We start from the raw sequence: 21,988 nt of genomic DNA, 5'->3' as shown, positions 1-21,988 counted from the left end.
GCTGAGCAGAGCAGGGCAGGGCTGGGCAGGGCTGGGCAGGGCTGAGCAGAGCAGGGCAGGGCTGTGCAGGGCTGAGCAGAGCAGGGCAGGGCTGGGCAAGGCTGGGCAGGGCTGGGCAGGGCAAGGCTGAGGAGGGCAGGGCTCAGCATGGTGTCACAGGGCTGGGCAGGGGAGGGTGGGGCAGGGCAGGCAGGGCCACGCCTGCTAGAAAGGGTTGGAGCTGAGGCTCGCTGCAGGTGCCCCCTCACCAGGGCGTAGAGGTCGTTGCGCAGCAGGGCCCGGTTGTGGTTGATCTCCCGCTGCAGGATGATGAGCAGGAAGAGCAGCCCCAGCAGGATGTACCCCAGGTTGCTGAGGATGTTGTTGAAGGCGCTGGAAAGGGCGACACAGGGCACATGTCTGGGCCTCCTTCCCTGACCTCTTCCCCATCCAGGGGGCACTTGCACGGCCATGCCCCGGTTCACTGTTCGCCCAGGGAAGCGCCCGCCAAGCAGATCCCCACCTGAGGTTGCCCAGCGGGTGGGCACAGAGGAAGTTGTAGTAGCAGATGTCCTGATTCCCTGTGACATTCACCACCTGCAGCAGGGGGCGGGCACAGGGAGGGGGCTGCTAACACACGGACACGCCCACTGTCCAGGTGAGCGGGCCAGGCCCCAGGCCCACCACACCACCCAGTGCCAATTCTGCCCTGGACAGGAAGTGCCACCACGGCCAGCATGTGTGCACACGTGTACACCAGGCAAGTCCTTCTTTGGCACGGTCACCACCCCCTCCCTGGTGTGGCTGAAAACCCTGGGGCATGACCGTGACTGAGGTTCTCACTCCACAGTACAGAGAAAAGGGAAGGGAAACCGAAACTTTACAAAGTCCCGGGGCGTCCATTTCAGAAATCCCTGCAACAACCTGGGGAAGGTGCTGTCACTGGTATCGTGCTGCCCCCATTTTACAGATGAGAAAACTGATGCTCAGGGAGGTTAAGTGACCTGCTCAAGGTCACCCAGCTGGTAAGGTAGAACCAGGATTTGAACTCAGGTCCTGTGACTTAAGACCTGTGCTCGCTCCAGAGCCCCAGGCTGGGAGGCTCTGCACTTTGGGGCAGTGTCGCAGACTGTGGACGAGGCAAGCCCACAGCTCTGTGAGGGCGCTTAGCACAGGCCCAGGGAGGTGGCCCCCGCCTCTCACCGTCTGGTAGGTGATCACCAGCTGCACCACAGGAAGCGCATAGAAGACAGCAATGGTAGCAATGTTCCTAAGGGGTGGGAGGGCGGTGGTGAGGCTGCAGGACCCCAGAAACCACCACGCTGCCCCGCCAATAACAGGAAGCCCCACCTACTCCGCCCACTCACCAGAAGTAGATCTGGTACTTTTTCCGCAGAACGCGTTTATCCTTGCGTGCCAGGTCAGCCACATAGAGGTATTGCTGGGGAGAAGCTGGAGTGAGCCCCACTGTCCCACTGCCGGGGAGAAGCCCCTCACCCAGGTTAGAAGAGGACAGGAGAAGCCCCCCTCAGGCAGCCAGGGTTCTAGGCCAGCCCATTACTGCTGGCCAGTCGGTCTGGAAGGGCTGGGAGTGAGTCCGTCCCCCTGGAATCTCTCATGCCCCGACTGAGCTCTTTCCCTATGCTTTCCTAACATGCCACCCCAGAGGGAGGCATGCTGGGGCCTCGACACAGAATCCCCCTTCCCTGGGAGTCCCCTGTGCGGGCCAGCCTGGGCCTTCTCAGACCTTGGTGCGAATGACGTTCTTGTCCGAATCGATGTCAGTCAACGTGTCATAGTCATCCTCCTCCACAGAGCTCATGGAGTCCAGTCGTGGCCGAGTGCCCACAGGGTCAAGGGAGCGTTCTGGGGGAGCAGAGGGGAAGGGTTTCCCAGTGAGCACAGAATCTGAGGTCTGTCCCCACCCACCTGGGGCAATTGTCACAATTACTAGGCAGTGGGAAGAGGCAAATTGTGGGCACAGAGCAGGGGTGGAGGTGGGCTCAGGCCCTGGGAGGAGTTACCAGGTGCTCCTAGGACCTGGAGGAGAGCAAGGGTGGGCTCTGCGAAGAGGCCACCAAACACGGCCCACTGCAGCCCTGTTCCAGCCCTGCCCCCTCACTGAGCCAGGGCTTCCAGGCCAGGCCACTGAGCAGACCCCGGCCCCAGACACAAGCAACAGGACTGAATTCAGCAGAAGTCATGCTGATTAGGAAGTGCCCAGCTGTGTGGGTTCTGAGAAGACACTGCCTTGGCCACCCCTGGGTAAAGACCCAGCGGGCCCTGGGCTGCAGGCAACGGTGAGAGGCTGCCTCTAGGAAGAACACCTGCTCCTTTATCTGGTCTTTCCTTGTGCCTTCAGAAGCTTCTTCCTGTAACCTTGCCTGACCAAAGCCCCCAGAGGCCAAGACATGACACCCCTACCCATGATCCCTATCCCAGCAGGCCAGGGAGCTAGGGTGCTGGCAGCAAACATCACAGCAAAGCTGAACATCAGGCCTGGGGGTAGCAGGGGTGCCAGCCCACCAGCATCAGGGGCGAGTGCCTGCTTATCTCAGAAGACACGAGAGCTGGCAATCATTGGTATTAGAAGGGGAAGCCATGCACACAGCATCTTCCTGGCCCTGGAGCTGCTGGCTCCAGTCAACTGCCCTGGTAGGAGCTGATTGGCAGAGCTGCCCCCCACATCTACCCATGGCAATGCACAGCTGCCGCATCTGGCCAAAGGGGAGGCGCCGCTTGAACTGGTCCTGCCCTTCAAAGGAAAGGGAAAGTTACCGGGGAAGTGGGGCCAAGGAGGGGAGGAGAGGGGTGGGGAGATGGCAGGCCCTTCCCTGGTTCCAGCGTCTGGCAGAAGAGGCAACCGCCCACCATTGAGTTTCACCCAGCCAGCACCAGCCCTGCACCTGCACCGCACAGCTCAGCCCTGCCTGGCCCACTCACCCTGGTAACTGTAGGAGAGGTCCCCAGTGCCCGTGCTGTCAACCAGACCATCGGTGGATCCAGAGCCATTATCTGCAGGGAACAGTAAGTGGTCAGGCAGGTAGGGTAGACCTCAGGGAAGAAGACAAGAGACCCATCCTGGGGCATTGAGGCCCTTTGCCACTTCGCAGGTGGAGGCCTGAGACAAGGTTATGAGCAAGCAAGCACAGCCTCGGGTTGACACGTACCAAAGGAGCCATAGTTGTAACCCTCATAAGGGGGGCTGCCAGGGAAGGAATCGGCCAGGACCCGAGGGTGACCTGCAACAAGAAGTTAAGCTCCCCTTAGCCTTGGGAGCAGAGAAGTCAAGAGTCAAGGAAAAGAGGGACAAGAATTCAGAGAAGAGAGACACAGAGGGGCCAGGGCAGCAGCCAAGAATAAGCCCCTATCCGGGCAAGGAGCTCGCTCCCACCACCATCACCTGCCCTGACCTCCCATGTGCGTCCCCAATGGGAACACTCGCCACCCTCTGTCCTCCCTAAAGAGAGAAAGGTCCAGGAATTGACGCATCTAAATTACCAGCAGCGAGGACAGACAGCATGGGCCCAGATCCCACCAGACACCCCTGTGCTTCCACCATCCACCGACCCCCCACCCCCCACTCTAGACTCCAGCTCCTCTGCCCAGAGCACTTGGAGCTTACCAAGAAGAGAAGCTGAGAGAGAAGGTCCCAAGCAGGAGGGAGGATAGAAAGAGAGGGATGGGTGGCACAGAGGGAGAGAGAAGGAAAGGTTAATAATCTCAGAGACTGTGAGCCACAATGTCTGAGGCGGACAATGTTGCTAGACCCAGAGAACAAATCAAGTGGCAGCCTTTAAGACGGGCATGTTAGGGACAGGAGGACACAATATTCTGGCCCCATTTCCATCTGCAGAGTGTTACTCCCAATCTGAACACCCGAAACGCCCAAGCCAGTCCTTCCTCCTCCAACTCCCCCAAGGGAACCATCCACCACTAGTCCCTCCAAAACAGAGCGAACTCTGCCTGCCCATCCAGGCCCTCTGAAGGTACCGCTTTCTGGGCAGGCTCGGTCCATGGCCACCAGAAGGGTCTTCTTCTTCTGCCTGCAGGGACAGAATCCAGAGGCAAACCAGAGGGACAGGACGAGAATCCCTCCTATGCCGGGCCGGCCTGCCTTCCACCCTATCCACCCCATAACCCTGTCCTCCAGCCATGATCTGAGGGTTCCTCCCAGGCCGGGAAGCAATGTGGGGTCTCCCTGCTTGGCAAGAAAGCTTGGGGGAGGGGTGGTTTCCAGAAGAAGGGCCCATGGACCACAGACCCTAACAGGGAGCTGCCTTCCCATGCCCCGTGGATGGTGTGGAAGACTACTCTGGGCCTGCTCAGATCCTGCCAGGCCATCTCCCCCATAGCCCCTACCCGAACCACCCCAGAACAGGGGAGGGCCCAGCAGTTCCACTTTACCTCCAGTTCTCCCAACAGGCCAGGAAGACGGTCAGCAGGTAGAAGGAGAGAAATATGCCCAGGCAAAAGAGCATACCGCCAACGTAGGCCTGAGCTGCGGGCAGGGAAGCAGAAAGGTAAACACACCAGCACCTTCAAGACGGCCCATCCTGGCACACAAGGGCCCAGCCTCTCACTGCTCCCCTCAAACGTAATGACCCAGCCAGTGTGAAGAATGGCAGTGCCCCAAATAGGCCAAACCCTGACAGGGCTGCTGTCTTTGCTCTTGTTGCTCCCTCTTCTAGAACTTTCTTCTCTACTTCTTCCTCGAAAACACCATCTTGACTTAACCTTCAAAACAAAACTCAACGACTGAGTCCTCTAGGAAGGCTTCTCCATCCTGTGCTCCCACAGTAACCTGTCCTTTGCTTGGCACCTGGCACACAGAACGAGCTCAATAAATATTTGCTGAATAAACACTCTGCATAGGAGAGGCAGCTTTGCTCTCCTCCCATCACAATCTCATTTTTATCTTAGACTTTCCAGTTTAAAAAGGGCTCCACTCAATCCCTCAGTAAATATTTATTGAGCAGGACTAAGGGGCCTGGACTTCCTACTAATTTTATGCTAAACCTCCAAACTTAGAGAGACAATGGGGCAGATTCTATTAGCCCTGTTATAGAGACGGGGAAACTGAGGCTCAATGAGATTACACTGTTCCTAAGTGGCAGAGGGAGAACTAAAAGCCACGCCTTCAATCTTCAGTCATGGACTCTACCGCCTGACACTGGGACTCACCTCCTGGGCCTCCCATCGTGACGCCTGCCAAGAACACACCGCCCGCCCCCACCATGGCCTCCTCCAGTAGGTCCTCTTCATCCTTCCCATTCAGAGACCCTCCCTACGCCAGGTCTGCAAGGAAGAGCCAGAGACTGGTCCATCCCCACTCACCCACCCACACTCACATGTGACTGCTCGAGATACCAGCACTGACAGGGTTTTCTGGCGGTGTCCTTGATCGACTGGTTCATCTGGAAGTAAAATGTCAAACTGGGAAACAAGTGCCTGCCTGGAGCTTGGCTAGAGTTGAGGGGACCAAGCCTGGGAGAGTCTGGGACCCAAAACCCATATCCCATCAGGTCCACCAGTCAGTCACACAGGCTCTTCTACCTCCCAGGAAGGGACCAAGCCTTCCCCATCCATAGCCAGATCCAGGGCACAAAATGTACCTTCGACAAAGGGGTAGAAAGGCAAGGAACCCCCACAGGCCTGGTCTTCAGTCTTCACCACCACCACCACATAAAAGCTGTTGCTGGGGAAGTCTTTGCGCTGCAGGATGGTGACGATGATGACAATCATCACCACCAACACCACCACCATCATCGTCACCATCATCCTTTCCCGAATAGCTACTTTGGGCCAGACATTGTGCTAAACTCTTTCCATACGTATTATTTTACATAATCCTCACAAAGATCCTTATGCAATAAGTACTATTATTATCTCTGTGGGACAGGCTCAGAAATGAGCTTAAGGTCACACTGCCAGTAAGTGGCAGAGCCAGGATTATCTGATCGAGAGCCCAAACTCTGAACCTACACTACAGCCAGGTGAGCGTAGGTGTGTGTGCCCCGCCATCATGGAACCCACGGGTGCCCTATTACAGACAGGGCATCAGCCAGGAGAAAAAGCGGCGGGGCCACATGGCCTCCATCCGGTGCCAACTGGATGCTGTGAGGTGAACACATGGCTTCCCCTCCCTGTCCCCAGCACAGGTTTCAGCCCTTGCCAAGGGCAGCACAAAGTATCAGCCAGGCCCCCTTTCCTCTCCCTACTACCGTTACAGTGGATGAAGCAGATATGACAGCCAGAGTGGGTACTCTGCTCTCTCCTGTCCTCAAAGACGATGGGGATTATGATTCAACTCCCACATATATCAGGGGACCCAAAGTCTCAGGGACCAGTGGGCCAAGACTCAGTCATGTGGGAGGTGTAGGAATGGGGCAGGGGAAAAGAAGCAAGGGTTTGGAAAGCTAGTCACCGGGCCCCATCTCCCACAGGGCCACGCGCATTTCCTACCTGCACAGTGATGGCTGCCTTCTTGGTCATAGTCTGGTACATGCCGATGAAGGCTACGTTGTTGTCTAGGTCATAGACAGGACACTACAGAGGAAGGATGGGAGAGACAGATGGCAGGGATCTGGGCCCCGTCCCCTCTCTTTAGCAGCCCTGCCACCCGCTGGTGGAGAGTAAAAGGGCAGGCAACTTACCAGGACATCCTGGATGGAGATGACTGAGCAGGGGAAGGCCTTGTTGGAGGTCACCTTGACAATCACTGAGTCCACTCCCTCTGGGAACTCATACTTGAAGTACTGAGGGCGTGGGGAGGGTAGGGAGAGCCCCACCTCATGAGGATGCTCTCTTTGCCCCTCTAGAAGGGAACAGTGTGAATCCTCCCAAGGTTGGGCAGTGGGGGCAGTGGGGAGAAAGGTCTTGACCATAAGCCTCCCCATCTTCTGTATACCACTCCCCTCAACCTCAGCTGGGCACTCAGGACAGTGCCCGAGAGGCAAGTAGCAAAGATGGCAGCCAGACCCCATGTCTCTGCATTTCTCATGCTGTCTGCCCCTCAACACCTCAGGGGCCACAGACTCTGTTTCCAGAGAGTCCCTCTGTGGAGAGTACAGCCAACTGGAAACTCCTGGCAAAGACCACTGACCACTCCCACTCCCATGTTCAAGCTTCCCCATTTCTCCTCCTGGGGGGCAGTCAACAGGGAGGTCTTACCTGAGGCTGGGCTGCTGTCGTATTGAAGCTAAACTGCTCCCCGGTCCTGCAGGACAGAGAAGAGCCCCCTGCAGTCACTCTCAGAGCTTGGGGAGGAGGCCAGTCTCGTGGTCCCCTCACTCTCCCCTACAGACCTGAGCACAAAGTCGTCCATTCTGCTGACGCGCAGCTGGTACGTGGTATTGACTGGTGACAAGGTGGACACATCCACGTAGAAGAACTGGACCTCAGACTCATTCTTGGTGGGGGGCTGACACAGCGTTCGTTCCACCTTTTGGTAGAGATACTTGCGCTGATACCTATGGAGCGAAGCAGAGAGTCAGGACGAGACCACTGTCCGGGCCAGCATGCCACTCCAGAGGAGCAAGGCCCCAGTTCTGCACTCTGGTCCCCACCCATCCCTCCCCTCCCCACACTAAGCTGACAAGCTCCAGGCCGGCTGGCTTGGCCCTCATGCCGTTGACCAGCCTCCGGGTTCAGGGAAAAGGGACAAGAAACAGAGGGGCTTTGGGTGGTCTGAGGCTCTGCACAAGGCCCTGGGTGAGGCTCAGTCCCCCCCCGATCCCCAGGTCCTACTCACAGCCCTCGCAGGATTAGGGGCACCTGGAAGGACACCACAGCCTCCTTCTGGCGGACCACGAACAGCAAAGGAGCCCCCTTCTGCTTGTTCAGGACATTCACAGACACGCGCACACCTTCCGTCTGCAGAATGACAGGGAAATGCCCCTCAATGAAGCCTGCGGTGGCTCAAGCTCTGCCACCCAGGACACATGGCTCCAGAGGCTGTGAGCCCTGCCCCTCCCTCACGCCAACCGCTTTGTTCTTTCCCCCTCCTGGTCAGGCTGGGATGCTGTCTATGCCCCTTCTTCTGCCAGGGCAGGCCCCCATCTCTGGAGGGACTTGTGCGGAGTTAGAAGAGAGGTTTATGGGAGAGGCCGGCTCCTGAATGGCAGGTGTGTGCAGGGCAACAGGACCCAAGCAACTGCAGGGCCTGACCCGCCAACAGGAAACACAGTGGAGACCTCAGGTGTCTCCAGGATACCCCGTTCCTACCCATGTTCACGGGATGCACACGCCTGCAGACATATGTGCACACACGGACACAGTACAACAAGAAGCGCTCCTCAGTTTTCTCCCTTGTGAGCCAGCAAGCTCCTATTTAACATCTAACCTGGAGGCCAGAGGCCAGCGTGGCATGGGGAGGGGCGGGGTGGAGGGGGGTGTGGCACCAGAGAGACTGTTGAAAGCCAAGAAAAGCCAAATTCTATCCTTAGCTCTGATCCAGTGACAGGGCTGTGGAGAAGTCACTCCACATCTCTGGGCCTCAAATTCTCCTTCTATAAAATGGAGACACTCTTCTCACCCTTGGCGCTATGGAGGAAAGTAGACAGGACAGTGGGAGCTTAAAGAAAAAAATAAAAGTAAACACATCCTGAGAATGTTTGTTCTCGGGCTGCTGAAAGCAAAGCCCTAGGGCAGCACTTCCCCAGGGCTGCAGCTCTCAGGGTGACCCATTGGATATGGGAGAAAAAGGTAGAAAGGTCCCCAGGCAGGAGGAGATCAAACTTCAGAGAACCAGGCACTGAAGACAGATCCTGGCCTGCCACAAAAACCAAATGCCTTCCCGAAAAAAATTAGATTCCCATTCTCAACTCCACTGCTTCTCAGTAAATCCAGTCACGGAGAGAGCTGGGCAGGAGACCACACAGCCAGGCCCCAAGTATTCTCCAGATCTCAGCTCTGGGGTCTGGGGTCTAGACTTCCCAGATCTAGCTTTGCCCATGTTGAACTCATGGCTGGGAAAGAAATGAAAGAGAAAATCAGGGCGAGATAGATTCTCTCTCCTCCCACCCAACTTGAGGTTGGCCTTATCTCCACCAACTTACAAGGCCACTGGCTTCCTAAGGCAGAAGCAGGGCTGGAAAGAGCCCAGCAGTTACAGCAGCCTGGGGAGGCCTGCCTTCATCTCCTTGGGGAATCTGAGCTGTAACTTGTCTGGGCAGAGCCTCTCAGTTCAGCCCCATCTCACCTCCCTGGGGTTTTCTGGGCCAAGCCCAGTAGCAAGCTGCTTCCCCTTGCACCCAGACCCCACAGAGCTGTCAGATTCTGAGCATTGGGTAGGCAGTGGGCCAATCCTGCTCAGACCACAGCTGGTGGAAAAGACGGGATCAAAGAGAAGATGGGAATGAGACAACTTCAAAAAGTGGCCACTGGGAGCTTCAGGGAAACACTGGTGGCAAAGCAAGGAGGACTGGTCAAGAGGGTCCAGTGTGGTTCTGGGAAACCGAAATCCAGTTCATGGAGCCTCCTAAACGGGTAGGGGATTGACAGAATCGCCAGCCCTTGTCTGTTCACCCACTCATCCCCAGCCCCCAGCCCAGCCCCATCCCTCACCCGGTTTCGGGTCACGGTATGGTTGAAGGTGTAGATGTTGACCAGCTCGCTGTTGACCTCATCCATGTAGGTGCGCTCAAACTCCGCGTCTTTCTGCGAGACGTTCTTGGGTCCCAGAACCCCCAGATGGCTGTCGACCGAGGCCACCAAGAGCGCCAAGAAGGGCAAGCCCAGAGCGAACATGGCCCCGGCAGGGCGGCAGCGGCGACGGTGGCGGCGGCGGCGACGACAGGCGACAGGACACCTCCGGGACGGGTTGCGGCCCTTGCCGCAGCTTCCAGCATCTCACCAGGACCAGAACTTTAACCCCGGCCTGAGATTAGGAAACGTCCCCTCCCTGGCTCGCAGAGACGCTCCCAGGGGCCCCGGAGGGGAGGGGGCGGCGGAAAGGGGGAGGGGAGGGTGTGGGGTACGGGCCACGGGAAGGGGCCCCAGCTCGCGAGGGGCTGAGCACGGCCCAGAGCCCCGAGGCCGCCGGCCAGGGCCGGGAGAGAGAGGGGGCAGCTGGTTGCCGGGAGGCTGGAGACGCCGGGAAAGGGGAGGGAAAAAAGGAGGGGAAGCCGGCGGGAGGGGCGGCCGCGGAGGGAGGAGAGTCTGAGGGAGAGAGGCCTGATAGGCGGTAGCGGCCGGCCGCCGCGGGGCGCGGCGAGTTTTCTGGGACGCGGGCCCTTTAAGGGCGGGCGGCCGCGGCGGTTCCGGCGCTCGGCTCTTGGGCGGGAGCGCGGCGGAGCGCGGCGGTAAACAGCGGGGCGGCCGGCCCGCCCGTGACGTCAGGGGAAACTGACACGGATTTAAAGGCCCAGGACCGGGATTGGCCTTAAAGGGGCCGCAACCCTCGAGCTGGAAGCCGCCTCCAGCTCCTATCCCGCCAGTGCCTCCTCTTTCGTTATATCGCCCGTCTCTGGAAGCTCACTTTGGAATAGACGGATGTTTCCGTGAAGGATCTCCAAATGTTAGATTCTTGTTGACAAATTCTCTTTGCTCAAACGTAGGGATCCCCCACCCCCGACCCAACTGCCATTACCGCTAACATCCTCCACTCCTGGGCCATTTTTTCTCCTGAGATCTAAAGAAACGAAGAACTCCAACTGGGAAACAGCACGTTCGCCCTGCCGGCGGAGGGGTGGCTGAGGCAGAACTATAGAAGGAACCTCTGCGCTCTCAGCTCCCGCTGCAGCGGCCGCATGGCGCCAGGGATGCCTTCGTGCTTGCGGGACTGTTTCTCCTCCACTCTGCAGGGGCAGCTACAAAGCTCATTGAAAGATAGTGACTTTCAGTGTAAATTGGTGAAAACTTGTCTACAGAATATTTTGGCGCTGTGTTTCCAGAAGTTTAAAGAGCTTTATACTCTTTGACCCAGTAACTCCACTTCTGGGACTCTAGCCTAAGGAATTTAGAAATCGAGATAAAAATGTGTGGGCAGCTATGCTTATCACTGTGCTATCTATAATATAAAGCATAAAGGAAACAGCTTAAATGTCCATAATGAGGGAGTAGTTAAATGCGCTATAGTCATGAAGCCATCGAAAATGACGCTTAAGACTTTAAGGGACATGTAAGCAGAGAAGTCATGATAAAACACTATGTTAACAGTACATTTTCCAAATATCCAGACATGCATAGAAAAACGCTGAAAAAAAAATGCATACAAATTTAGCAATGATTATCCTTGATTACAGGTGATGTTTGGAATAACGTATATCATATCATTTTCCTCTACTTCCAAAAGTACAGAAAAGTACCCAAGAAAAAAGAAAAATCACTAGACTGTGGGTGGTTTTTAAATTTTTTTATACCTTTTAAAAATTCATAAATTTTCTACAGCATACACAAATTCCTTTCATAAGACAAATTTGGTATGTTTAAAGGAAAAGAAATATAATGTGGCCACCTCTAAAGTTGTCAGCCACCCTGATGGAGTCACCTAGGCCAGTCACCTAGGTTTGTCAGAGTTTTCTCGCTTGCAAGATTCTGGCAGGCTTAGCCCCCGCTTTACTGCCTGGGCATTGTTCCAATGAGGACTCTTTTACCTTATGACCAATTATAAATAGTTATTCATTTCATTCCTGTAATAAATATTTAATGGGCACCTACTATGTGCCAGGTACTGTTCTAGTTATACTGGGCAAATGGTGAGTGGGAGAATTAGACCTGGCCCCTGCTGGGCACTCATACTTGAAGATAAAGACCAGACGCAAGCTGCGGGTTGCTGGAGAACCCTAGAAACTCAGACCAAAGAGAACCTCAGGGGACTCCTGGGACAACGACTCATTTACAGAGAGGTAGAGTGAAGCCTAGGAAAGGTCAGCTCATGAGGACTCACGAGGTTCAACGCCCTGGGCCAGTACTCCTTCCAGCACATCCAGACAAACCCGAATGGGAGGACTCCCGGGAGAACAAGAGGTGTCCTCTAAGGAGCCCTCCACGCAGTCAGCTGCCCAGTTTGGGGAGTCCATGTAGGATTTCCATATTCCAGCTGGACTTCACCTTCTCTCTCATCGTGATCCCCTCCTCGTCTTGCCAGTAAATCTGGAACTCTAAGAAATACTCCCACCCCGAGCGGGAATGCCCCACTGAACCTGATGTAATTTAACTGGTCTACCAAGTGCCAGCAACTTTCCTGGGTGCTGTGGGAACCACAAGTCGAGGGTCATAGAGTCTCCGCTATAGGCTGGCCAGTGCTTTGACTGTAAATAAGCCGAGTCTGCCTTTTAGGCTTTGGGGCAAAATGTGACCCTGGGCCTGTTTAAAATGCCCTACTTACAGTTACTGAATCACGGTCTCTGGGGCCGGAGCCCAGAAATCTGTGTTTTAACAAGCACTCCAGAAGTTTGCTAGGCACAATGAATTTTGAGAACCATTGCTCTGGGGCCAAACAGCTGTGGACTATCAACATTTCTGTTTTCTCCTGGCAATATCTCGGGAGAAATCTACTCAAATAAAGCTAGAGGGCATCGTTCCCTTCTGCAAGGCCTCAAGGGCTTCACCTTTGAATCCTCAGCAGCCTGAGTGTTCCGACAGGGAGAGCAGCACCTCGAGATTTTCTTCTTGTTCTGAAGTCTGCAGAACTTTCTTCAGACTTTCTGCCCCACCCCCAGGGAGGGAACAGCACAACCCAGTTATGAATAGGCCCTTTCTGAGGTCTGGCAGCCCTGAGAGGAGAGAAGGCTTTTTGTTGGCTACAGCAGTTAGCGTAAAAGGACAGTGCCGGGTATCAAAGCCAGACTTGTGAGTGCAGAGATGTCAAGGCCTCCGGGCAGTCCCCTTGGCCTTCTGCATGGGTCCAGCTACTGCTTTTTCTGCCATGTTATATCAAAAGCCCAGCCCTGGTGATGAAAGGGGCAGGGTCGGGTCACAAGGCTCAGATGACTTCCTTCTATTTCCCTATGGGCCATCCTTCAGAGCCTGAGTGCAGAAAGGACCTAGGACTTGGGGCCATTGACCAGGCAGCTGACAAGGTTCCCAGCTTTCCATGGGTCCAGCTCCATTTTAAGTCACTGGATTTTCAAGGTTTGGAGCAAGAGGACCAGAAGGAAGCTTCACCTGGCTCAGGGGTATTGTTAAAATGACCTTCAGGGCTGCGCCTCTGCTTCGGCGGCCCAAGGTTTCACCAGTTCGAATCTCGAGCGCGGACAAGCACCGCTCTTCAGGCCATGCTGAGGCGGCATCCCACATGCCACAACTAGAAGGACCACAACTGAAAATACAAAACGATGTACCGGGGGGCTTTGGGGAGAAAAAGGAAAAATAAAATCTTTAAAAAAAAAAAAATGACCCTAAGACTGCACCAAGAACAGGCCATTACAAGAAGCATGGTAAATAGATTAGCTGAAGCCAATTTAGTAACTTAGGAACCTGAGGGTTAGGGAGTGGCCATGCCTACGATAGGGAGCAGAATCAAATCAGATTTTAGAATTAAGTAATGGTGTAAATTTAACCCAGAAAAAAAGGTTGCAAAACCAACCCCTCTGAAGAAAATGGACTTGAAGTTCCCTGTTTTCATTGTAACCATGGAAAGGGTCAGTGTATCTACTTGGAGGTCAAACAGAATTGTTCTGGACATAAGCAGCCCTGGCAGCAAGAATACAGCACTTCTTTCCATCATGCAAGTTCTGTTCTTTCCCAGGGGTGTTCTTGTGTCTGGTTCTCTCTCCTTCAAGGACTGTGAAAACTGGATGCACAGCAGATTCAGAATCACTTAAAGATAGAATATTTATTCTGTCATTCTGGAGATAAGATCTCAAACCTGTCACATGGCTTCATGGTATTATGGAAAAAGCAAGGACTTTGACGTCAGAAATTTCTACATTTAAACCCCTGCACTATGCATCCTAGGCAAACTAAACTTTCTGAGCCTTCAGGAGCATGTCTTATGTCCATTGTCCTCCTAAATGCCACACGGTGGAGCTGGGCTTGGCTGCATTCATCTTCCTGAACTATGTCTAAAGCAGGGGAGTCAAGGGAGAGCAGCTTTGACCAAGCAGGCAGGACATCCTGCCAGAAGTGGATCAGCCACTTTCCATTTCCTAAACCTGGGCTTTCAACATTCAGACCGAGAAACATGCGCAATACATTGGGGCCCTGAATCTGGCTCCCTGCGGCCATGTGATGGAACCAACATCAGAGCTTTCCAGGAAATGAGACTCACTGGTCATCAGATTGCTGAAAACAAGCAGATAAATAATTGATCAGCTCAAATCTGTGTCTCCCAGGATCACTGATAACAATGAGCCAGCCATCCTCCTATTTCAAGAAAGCTAGAGTCTCTGGCTAAGAAATAAGAAGATGCGTGGCCAGCCTGGGGCGCAGCAGTTAAGTGTGCACCTTCTGCTTTGGCGGCCCGGGGTTCGCCGGTTCGGATCCTGGGTCCAGACATGGCAGTGCTTGGCAAGCCATGCTGTGGTAGGCATCCCACATAGAAAGTAGAGGAAGATGGGCATGGATGTTAGCTCAGGGCCAGTCTTCCTCAGCAAAAAGAGGAGGATTGGCAGTAGTTAGCTCGGGGCTAATCTTCCTCAAAAAAAAAAAAAGAAAAAGAAATCAGAAGATGCCACTGAAGAATGTTTTTCTCCTCTCTGGCTGTATCTAAAGATCGCAAGAAGCTACCCAGTCCTTATTCCCAGTTGTTCTCAGTAACAGAAAGGCATTCCTTGCTTCCCACTCCAGCTCAGCTGTAGGCCACTCCCACAGCTTCCTGCATTACTTCCTTGGTCCTCGGAGCCTTCACGATGGTGATTTTCTCATTCACAATGCCTTTGTTCCTCTGAGCCAGTCTAGGTTTTTCTTCTAGTTTCACTTTTCCTATAAAAACTATCTTTATCAATTCCATCTAATTCTAATCAAATGATTCAAAAAATGTCTCATAAATTTTTGTAATAGGTATGTACTGCATGTTTCTGTTCCAGTTGTTCTTAAATGAATTCTGTTTGCCCTTATTTATAGCAGGAATAACAAGCAGCAGCATGGTACCAGCAAAAGAACAGAAATTGAAGGCAAAAGATTTGTATTCCAGTTTCAATGCTAACAGTTACTAGCTAGGTGACCATGAACAGATCACTCAATCTCCTATTCATTCATTCCTTCATTTGTTCAGTGCCTAGTTTGTACTAGTCACTAAGCTAGGTGCTGGGAACATGAAGATACTTAAAATGCATTCTCTGTTTTTACGGAAATCATACTCTAGCAGTATAGGCAAATAGGTAAGCATATAATACAGAGTGATAAGGGTAAAGATGGAAGATTTACACAGGGGGTTGTGGGAACTCAGAGATGAAAGACGTAGGATAGATAAGAGCTGGAAATAGGAGAAATCAGAAAACACTCCAGGAGGTGTTCCTGAGGGGTTCTTAAAAGATGAGTAGGAGCCAGCCTAGCAAAGGGGCAGGAGCATATTCCAGACAGGGGGTCTCAACTTGGGGCAAAGGCATAGACTCAGAGTTCAATGCTATTGGCAGGAAAGTTCAAAGCAAGGGGTGGGAGGATATGAATTGAAGAGGGCCAGGTCACAGAGAGCACTGGATGTTCTACTTAATAGCTTAGACTCGCAGTGGTCATCAATGAGCATGCTGCAGCACACTGATGTGTCATGAATTCTTTACAGGTGTGCTGTCAAAACTTGATCAGTGTGTAAAATGATACATGTTGTTTAGTGTCTTAAGCTAACCTAAGCCAGCAAATAATCAAAAGACAAGAAGCATAGCATAAAATCAGGCCAGAGTCAAAGAAAGACTATGTTTTTAGCAGAACATTTAAGATCTTTGCATCATGGACACGCAAAAATACGTAGCCGAGCTAAGATTTCACCCGTCATGGCTGGAAAAGAGTAGATGGATTCTCCTTCTGGTTTTGTCCAATTTTTCCCCAAGTAGATCCTGGTGAGGGAGCTTTCCCTTCTCCCACACTGCTGTCTCTTCCACTGCTTCTGGGCCTTTGAAGAGGGTCATGTGGTATAGTTTGCATACACTCAACAAAGCCTCAGGATCCAGGCTGTTCTCACTGCTGACCTAAGGGGAACCTGCAAGCAGCTGAGAAAGGAAAGGCCTCTGGGGGGGATGGATGGAGAGGAACTTGGTGTGATTAGATATGGGGGGAGAAAAACAAAAATACCTCAGTTTAATATCTCCCAATTTTATCCTCTTAGAGGAGTAAACCATTTTAACCCAAGAGCATCACTTTGGCGAAGAGTGATAAAATCAATGCTACAAAAACCACAGAAACTTTTAGCTGCTAAGGAACATTATGCGGGCATATCAATTTGCTGTAATTACTGCTGAAGTGGTTGGTGGTGTTAAGCATCAGGATAGGCCCTGACAGGCCGGCTGAGTAGCTGACCCTTGTTCTAGTCACATAGCTCTCAAGAGGTTGTGCCCGGGGCAGGCTGTTTAGCGTGGGGAGGTGAGGGTGATAAATGAGAACTGTGTCCATGCTCAAGGTCCCCATCCTGGACTCCATAGTCACATTGTGTTATACTCAGGCTGATGCCATTGGCCAGTTCAGATGAGGTGGCTCATAGCATACATCCAGACTAACCAATTTGCAAGCGGTTCCGTATTCACCTATGAGTGAACTTCAAGGGAGGCAGCCATGCTTTCTGAAGCTCTGCTGTGAACCCTCATTCAAAGTTTTCATCTGCAATTGTGGTCCCCATGCCCACCCCTCAACATATGGAAGCTTGCAACTCCCGTCTAAAGTTATCTTTCTGAAATTTATTTTGATTGTACTTACACTTTCCTGTTTTCTTTAGACTTTTAATCTTATTTCATTTACACAGGTAGTGTCTGCCTATCCATGTGAACTTACTGGTATGCTAATACAATAGCCTGGCAGTCTTTAAACCCTTCATGTGTACCACTGAAACTTCTTGCTCCATAAACACAATTTAATTCTATTGCTGGTTTTAAGGTGGGAAACAAGAGGACCAGGTAATGCACTTTAAATAAATTCTAATTCTGTGGCCACACAGAGGATGGATTGAAAAGTATAGTGACTGCAGAAAGACTGAAGGAAGTTGTTGCCTTGGTCCAGGCAAGAAGACTGTCACTTCATTCCCAGGACTTTCAACTGAAGAGGAACTAAGGATGTGCCTGTAATGAACTCAGTGAATTGGAATCTAAAGCCAAAAAGGTAACCCAGGTTGAATGACCAGCAGCAAGGGCAAGGACTTTGAAGACAGGTAAAGCCGGGTTCAAGTGTCGGGTCAACCATTTAAACTGCATGACTCACCCTAGACAAGATACAAAACCTCCCTGGCCTCAATCGACAGCAAAACAGGGATGCGCCTATATCAAGTGTACAAGGGGTTAACAGATGGGAAACAGTATCCTGAGGCTTCTCCTCCGAGATGGCACAGGAACTCAGAGTTGTCCACGTAATTTGAAGGCTTTAAATTCAAGCTGGGGCAATTGGAGAGAGATATTTTAAAGTATAAAAAAGAAAAACTGGTACATATTAGTGTGAGGAGTGAAGAAACAGTGGAAACTGGGACATTTAATGTGAACAAATCTTAAAGACTGAAATTAGGAAAAAGGGTCAAAGTTCACTTTAATGGTTTAAGAGTTAATTCTGTTTTTAACTGCCAGATATTCTTAACCAATCTGAAACATTCCCTTTGACAAGGCTGCCATTTATCTACTTAGGATTCTTTATGTCTGCTCAACCCACCCCACCATCCTCCACCCCGGAGGAGATAAGTGACGAGGGCCAGCTTGGTACATTCAGTCCCACAGAAAGGGAGCAGGATGACTAAGTATCCAATCTGCCTGTGATCAGGTAGGAAAAACCCCATCCCTTCTTATCTCTACTGGAATTCAAACTATGATAAAGGAGACAGAAAGACAGCAAGTTTGAGTGAAATGTTTACATTTATATTGAAATATGCACTAAAACAGAATGAGTTCTACTAGTCAACGAAACTTCGCCAAAGCAGAATCACAAACTTCTGTTGGGGACATCCGGTCAGCTAGCAGCAGTGCTCCCCGAGCAGGAACACCAAGGAGAAGCCTGGGAGACCCCACTCCAAAAAGCCTCCTTTCAAGAGACCCCAACTCACTTCTCCCACATGCACCCACACAGATTTAGGAGCGTGGACATGCTCCTCATTTTCATATATTTTTAGTTTCTTCTTCACTGCAATAAATATAAAATTGGCAATGCTCATACACCACAGCACAGACAATATTTCAGGCTTTAGCATACAACTGTAAACAGTGACTAGGTTAAAAAAACTTTAAAGAAAGTTGGAATTTTTTTTAATAACGAGAGACAATTCTTAAGAGCAGGGCATGAGCTACTCAAGGTTTTGTTGGGTTAATGTTTTTGACAAAAGATTCAGGTGTAGACAGATGCCTCAACAGTGAAAACAGACCCAAAGCTGTAGCCCCAGTACGGCCCATGGCAGTCTAGAATATGTGGGCAGCAAAACCACATGCTGTAGAGCACCCTGGGCAGTCCATCTCTAACCTGCCACACTCGAGATGCGACCACAGAATATTCACAGTCCCATCCCTGGCTGTCATCTAGTGTAGTGGGAATGGGTGGGCAAAGGAATGAAAATTTGCTGGGAGAGGAACAGAATCAATACCTCTGCTAGCTGCCTGGAAAGTTGGCCCCTTAATCACGACGACAACTACGACATATCACTTGGACAATGCATTAAATTTGCGTGTGTGTGTGTGTGTGTGTGTATATGAGAAATCCAAACATTAAGCAGTAAGTTTTGTTACTGTAGCAAACTGGGATGTCCATCAAAGAAAAACAGATGAACACTTTGCCTAAAGCAGTGTAAAGAAAGCTGGCAAGAAATGAAAGTGGACTCCATATCTGCACATTAGCAACGGGGCAGATTTTTATTTAAAAGGCTAGTGGTTCAAATACTATTGCTTGAATAGCTCTGGTAGATATAAAATGTAGTAACATCAGAGGTTTACACACATATGCAAAGGAGCTGAAGGCCAGCTCACAAGGGATATTTGATCCTTAGTCCCGAGAGAAGCTAAAAGCGCATGCTGCAGGAGTAGCTTAATGGGTTTTTTTGGACCATACTCGCAACTTCTGACAGAGAAAGACCTGGAAAGGAAACTGTCTTTCCACACACAAAATTGTGGCTTAGTTAATTCTCCTCCCTAGAACTCTACCTCAGCTAAGAAAAAGTCTTGAAAAACTCAAGAACCTGGGCTACTAAAAATAAAAAAGAAATTTTAATATAGTAAACAAATTTAGTAAACACCATGTGTATTTTCTGTTGTTAATGAAGACATGATACATTCAGAAATGTATTTTTTTTAAAGACAAAAACACAAACAAAAAAATTCCTAGGAAGAAGCTCGACAAGAAAAACATCAGCCCAAGTTCTATCGCTCTCAATCAGAAGTGGCTCTCAGCACACATCAGCGACCCCCTCCGGCAGACAAAAGCACTGCCAGCTGCGCTACAAGCAGAACGTGAAACATGTGCCCTGGTTACTGGACTTGCACGTTACGCAGAATCACTGCAGAGCACATCTTGGCAGGTGACTTCAATACCCACCTGATCCAGTTTAAAAGCTTATAGATCCAGTTTGTACATATTCCTTAGGTATAGTGAACAATAAACCATCTATTGTCCCATTATTTTTTAAAATGGCAGTTCTTGTAGCTCAAGCAAACTAATACGATTATAAAAAGCTCCCTTGAAGGAAATTACAGATGAAGGTACATCATGGGGAAATCCTGAAAGTTACAGAAACCTAGGTTTTTTTTACTAAAACAGTGGGATCAAGCAGAACATCTATTCTGAAGAGTAGCTTCACTTGCTTCCCAGGAGAAAAGGCCAAATTTTTCTGGACTGATATAATTTAAAAACTGAGCCAATAAAAAAATAAAATATACACCTCAAGATACTATAAAACTTGAAATAATGTCAGGGCTTATGAAATGGAAAATAGAGTTCTGATTTTTTTCCCCAAAAAGAGGAAACTGTAACAGGTTTTAAGGGAAAAACAAACAAAACAAACCAGAACTCTGGATATGGAGAGCACTACACAGACTCTACAGCACAGAACACCACACTAGAATGAGTTACACATCAATTATAGCATCATGAGAGTAACTGGCTGGGGACTTACACTTCCAGCAACAGAGCTCCTAGGTCAAAAATGTGTTACAAGCTTGTAATGTCAACAAGGACCAAAAAAGAACAGAGATAAGGGGGAACAGGGAGGAAAGGCTGCATGCACGGGTCTATTATAGACATGATATTCAGCAGCATAAAAATAATACCCTCCTTATAGTCCCCCAAATGGGGCAAAACCTATTTTTCACTGCTAAGCATGGGAAAGATTAAGAGAGTGGAACAAATTCACTTGTAACTATAGCATCTCCTATATTTGAATGACAAGCATGTCCAATCTGATGCTATATGTTAAGAAAATACTGAGAATACATATGAGTAAAGCAAAATAAAAATAAAAGGCTAAATTACGAACCTTAAAAACTGGAAAAAAACATCTGTTTTAAAGCCAAGTAGGTGTGATTCTGATCATTATTATATATGACATAATCCACAGAAAGAAAGGCCAAGAAAAGAATCTTCATTTTGTTCAGTACTTAGGCTTGATGTTGTCCTAGGAAAACAGTGATAATTCAATGAATGTGTCACACATACAACTAAAAAGTCCCCTTCTGGTTTCAAACGAATCTAAACACAAATCTTCCTTGGCTAATTTTCTCCTGTGTCAAACAAACCTATGTACAGGACCAGTTTAAACCCCTCCTCCCCTTCAAACACTAGACATGAACATCCAGGAACATCCTACAATGCAAAGTGCCTCAAGAAAGAGAAGGATTCTGTAGTGCCAGTGATATAACTGATCTGAGGAAGCTGGGATGCTAGTAACACTGCTGGGAGCCGGTCAGGCAATGGTGGTTTGCTTCTCCTCAGGTGTTTCCTCCAACAACTGCATGATCAGTTCATGGAGAGGTTTGCAGATCTTTGCGTAGCCCCCTCCCGTGAGATGCAGAAAATCAAACATGTCGTGGCAGGAGATGGCACCGTCCGAGTGCACGAAGCCCCCATCTGTATCCAGGAGCTGAACGTTGGCGAGCTTCGGCAGGGAAACCTTGAGGAGCTGGTTCACCTTTGCATTCTTTTGCCTCAAAGGGTTGGGCTTCTCACCTCGAGGTAACAAACCCTGGGGCAGAACGGAGAAGAACATAAGATGAGAAGAGTCACTCGTTTTTCTCTACTTATTTATCTGTGATTGTAGGCATTTGTGGAACAAATGCTCCCTTTGGCACTTTTTTACACCTTTGATTTCTGAAAAACTGGACTTAGACTGGTTTTAACCCAAGTTCTCTGTGTTCCTTCTCAGTTTCTTCATGCATTCCTCTCCATCCTCCTGCCCTTTAATTGTTGGTATTCTTCAGGTCTTCTTGGCCCACTACTCTGCTCTCTCTAAACACTTTAGCCCACATCCGTTCCTAGAGCTTCAGAACTGCACACTGAATGTCCAGCTGCAGAACCAAACTTGAATATTCCTGAGGCACTGCCAACTAACACGTCCAAAGGCAATTCATCAACTTCCCCCAAACTATGCCCCTCATACATTCTATCAACTGGTCATTCCAACATCCCTGAGTCTTTCACCCTATATACCTTATCTATTTATCATCAACTTTTCAGCTTTTACATCCTAAATATTTTTCTAATCCATTCTGATTATATACACTGCTATGGCTAGAGAACTTATCATATTTACCTTAATAAATGTAAATCTCCTGACTGGTCTTCCTACCTCCAGTGTTGTCTTCCCTTTAATTTATTCTCCATGGTCATCAGAATAATCTAGCTCAAATACACATAGATTTATTAATGCCACATGAAACCTAGACTACTACACATGAGAAACAGAGTTGGAACAAATGCTGCCTTGATGGATCAGAGCCATATAATATCTGGTAGGATAAAA

General features: G+C 50.3%; 2 protein-coding genes across 3 annotated transcripts in view; both read right to left on the bottom strand.

The window, feature by feature from the left end:
• Window positions 1-10,181, bottom strand: part of SIDT2 (SID1 transmembrane family member 2) — a 16,974-nt gene extending 6,793 nt beyond the window's left edge. Inside the window, exons 1-18 of one of the 2 annotated variants that reach the window (XM_046685727.1) lie at window positions 9,547-10,181; window positions 7,733-7,854; window positions 7,287-7,451; window positions 7,153-7,198; window positions 6,636-6,737; window positions 6,445-6,528; window positions 5,595-5,694; window positions 5,331-5,396; window positions 4,387-4,480; window positions 3,973-4,025; window positions 3,605-3,616; window positions 3,150-3,221; window positions 2,923-2,994; window positions 1,727-1,845; window positions 1,347-1,420; window positions 1,183-1,249; window positions 503-576; window positions 249-372 (exon numbers count right to left, since the gene is read on the bottom strand). In XM_046685727.1, coding sequence (XP_046541683.1) covers window positions 249-372; window positions 503-576; window positions 1,183-1,249; window positions 1,347-1,420; window positions 1,727-1,845; window positions 2,923-2,994; window positions 3,150-3,221; window positions 3,605-3,616; window positions 3,973-4,025; window positions 4,387-4,480; window positions 5,331-5,396; window positions 5,595-5,694; window positions 6,445-6,528; window positions 6,636-6,737; window positions 7,153-7,198; window positions 7,287-7,451; window positions 7,733-7,854; window positions 9,547-9,729 — 1,629 coding nt within the window. In that variant the 5' untranslated portion in view covers window positions 9,730-10,181. The remainder of the gene's footprint in view (window positions 1-248; window positions 373-502; window positions 577-1,182; window positions 1,250-1,346; window positions 1,421-1,726; window positions 1,846-2,922; window positions 2,995-3,149; window positions 3,222-3,604; window positions 3,617-3,972; window positions 4,026-4,386; window positions 4,481-5,330; window positions 5,397-5,594; window positions 5,695-6,444; window positions 6,529-6,635; window positions 6,738-7,152; window positions 7,199-7,286; window positions 7,452-7,732; window positions 7,855-9,546) is intronic. The other variant, XM_046685728.1, reaches the window with a different exon arrangement.
• Window positions 10,182-18,780: 8,599 nt separating this feature from the next.
• The window catches only part of PAFAH1B2 (platelet activating factor acetylhydrolase 1b catalytic subunit 2), a 30,306-nt gene continuing 27,098 nt past the window's right edge, over window positions 18,781-21,988 (bottom strand). The window contains exon 6 of the mRNA XM_046685774.1: window positions 18,781-21,211. Coding sequence (XP_046541730.1) covers window positions 20,933-21,211 — 279 coding nt within the window. The 3' untranslated portion in view covers window positions 18,781-20,932. The remainder of the gene's footprint in view (window positions 21,212-21,988) is intronic.

This window comes from Equus quagga, chromosome 14 (assembly GCF_021613505.1).
Source record: "Equus quagga isolate Etosha38 chromosome 14, UCLA_HA_Equagga_1.0, whole genome shotgun sequence".
Lineage (NCBI taxonomy): Eukaryota > Metazoa > Chordata > Mammalia > Perissodactyla > Equidae > Equus > Equus quagga.
The sequence above is the reverse complement of the archived record's forward strand: the minus strand, read 5'-3'. Positions and strand labels throughout refer to the sequence as shown.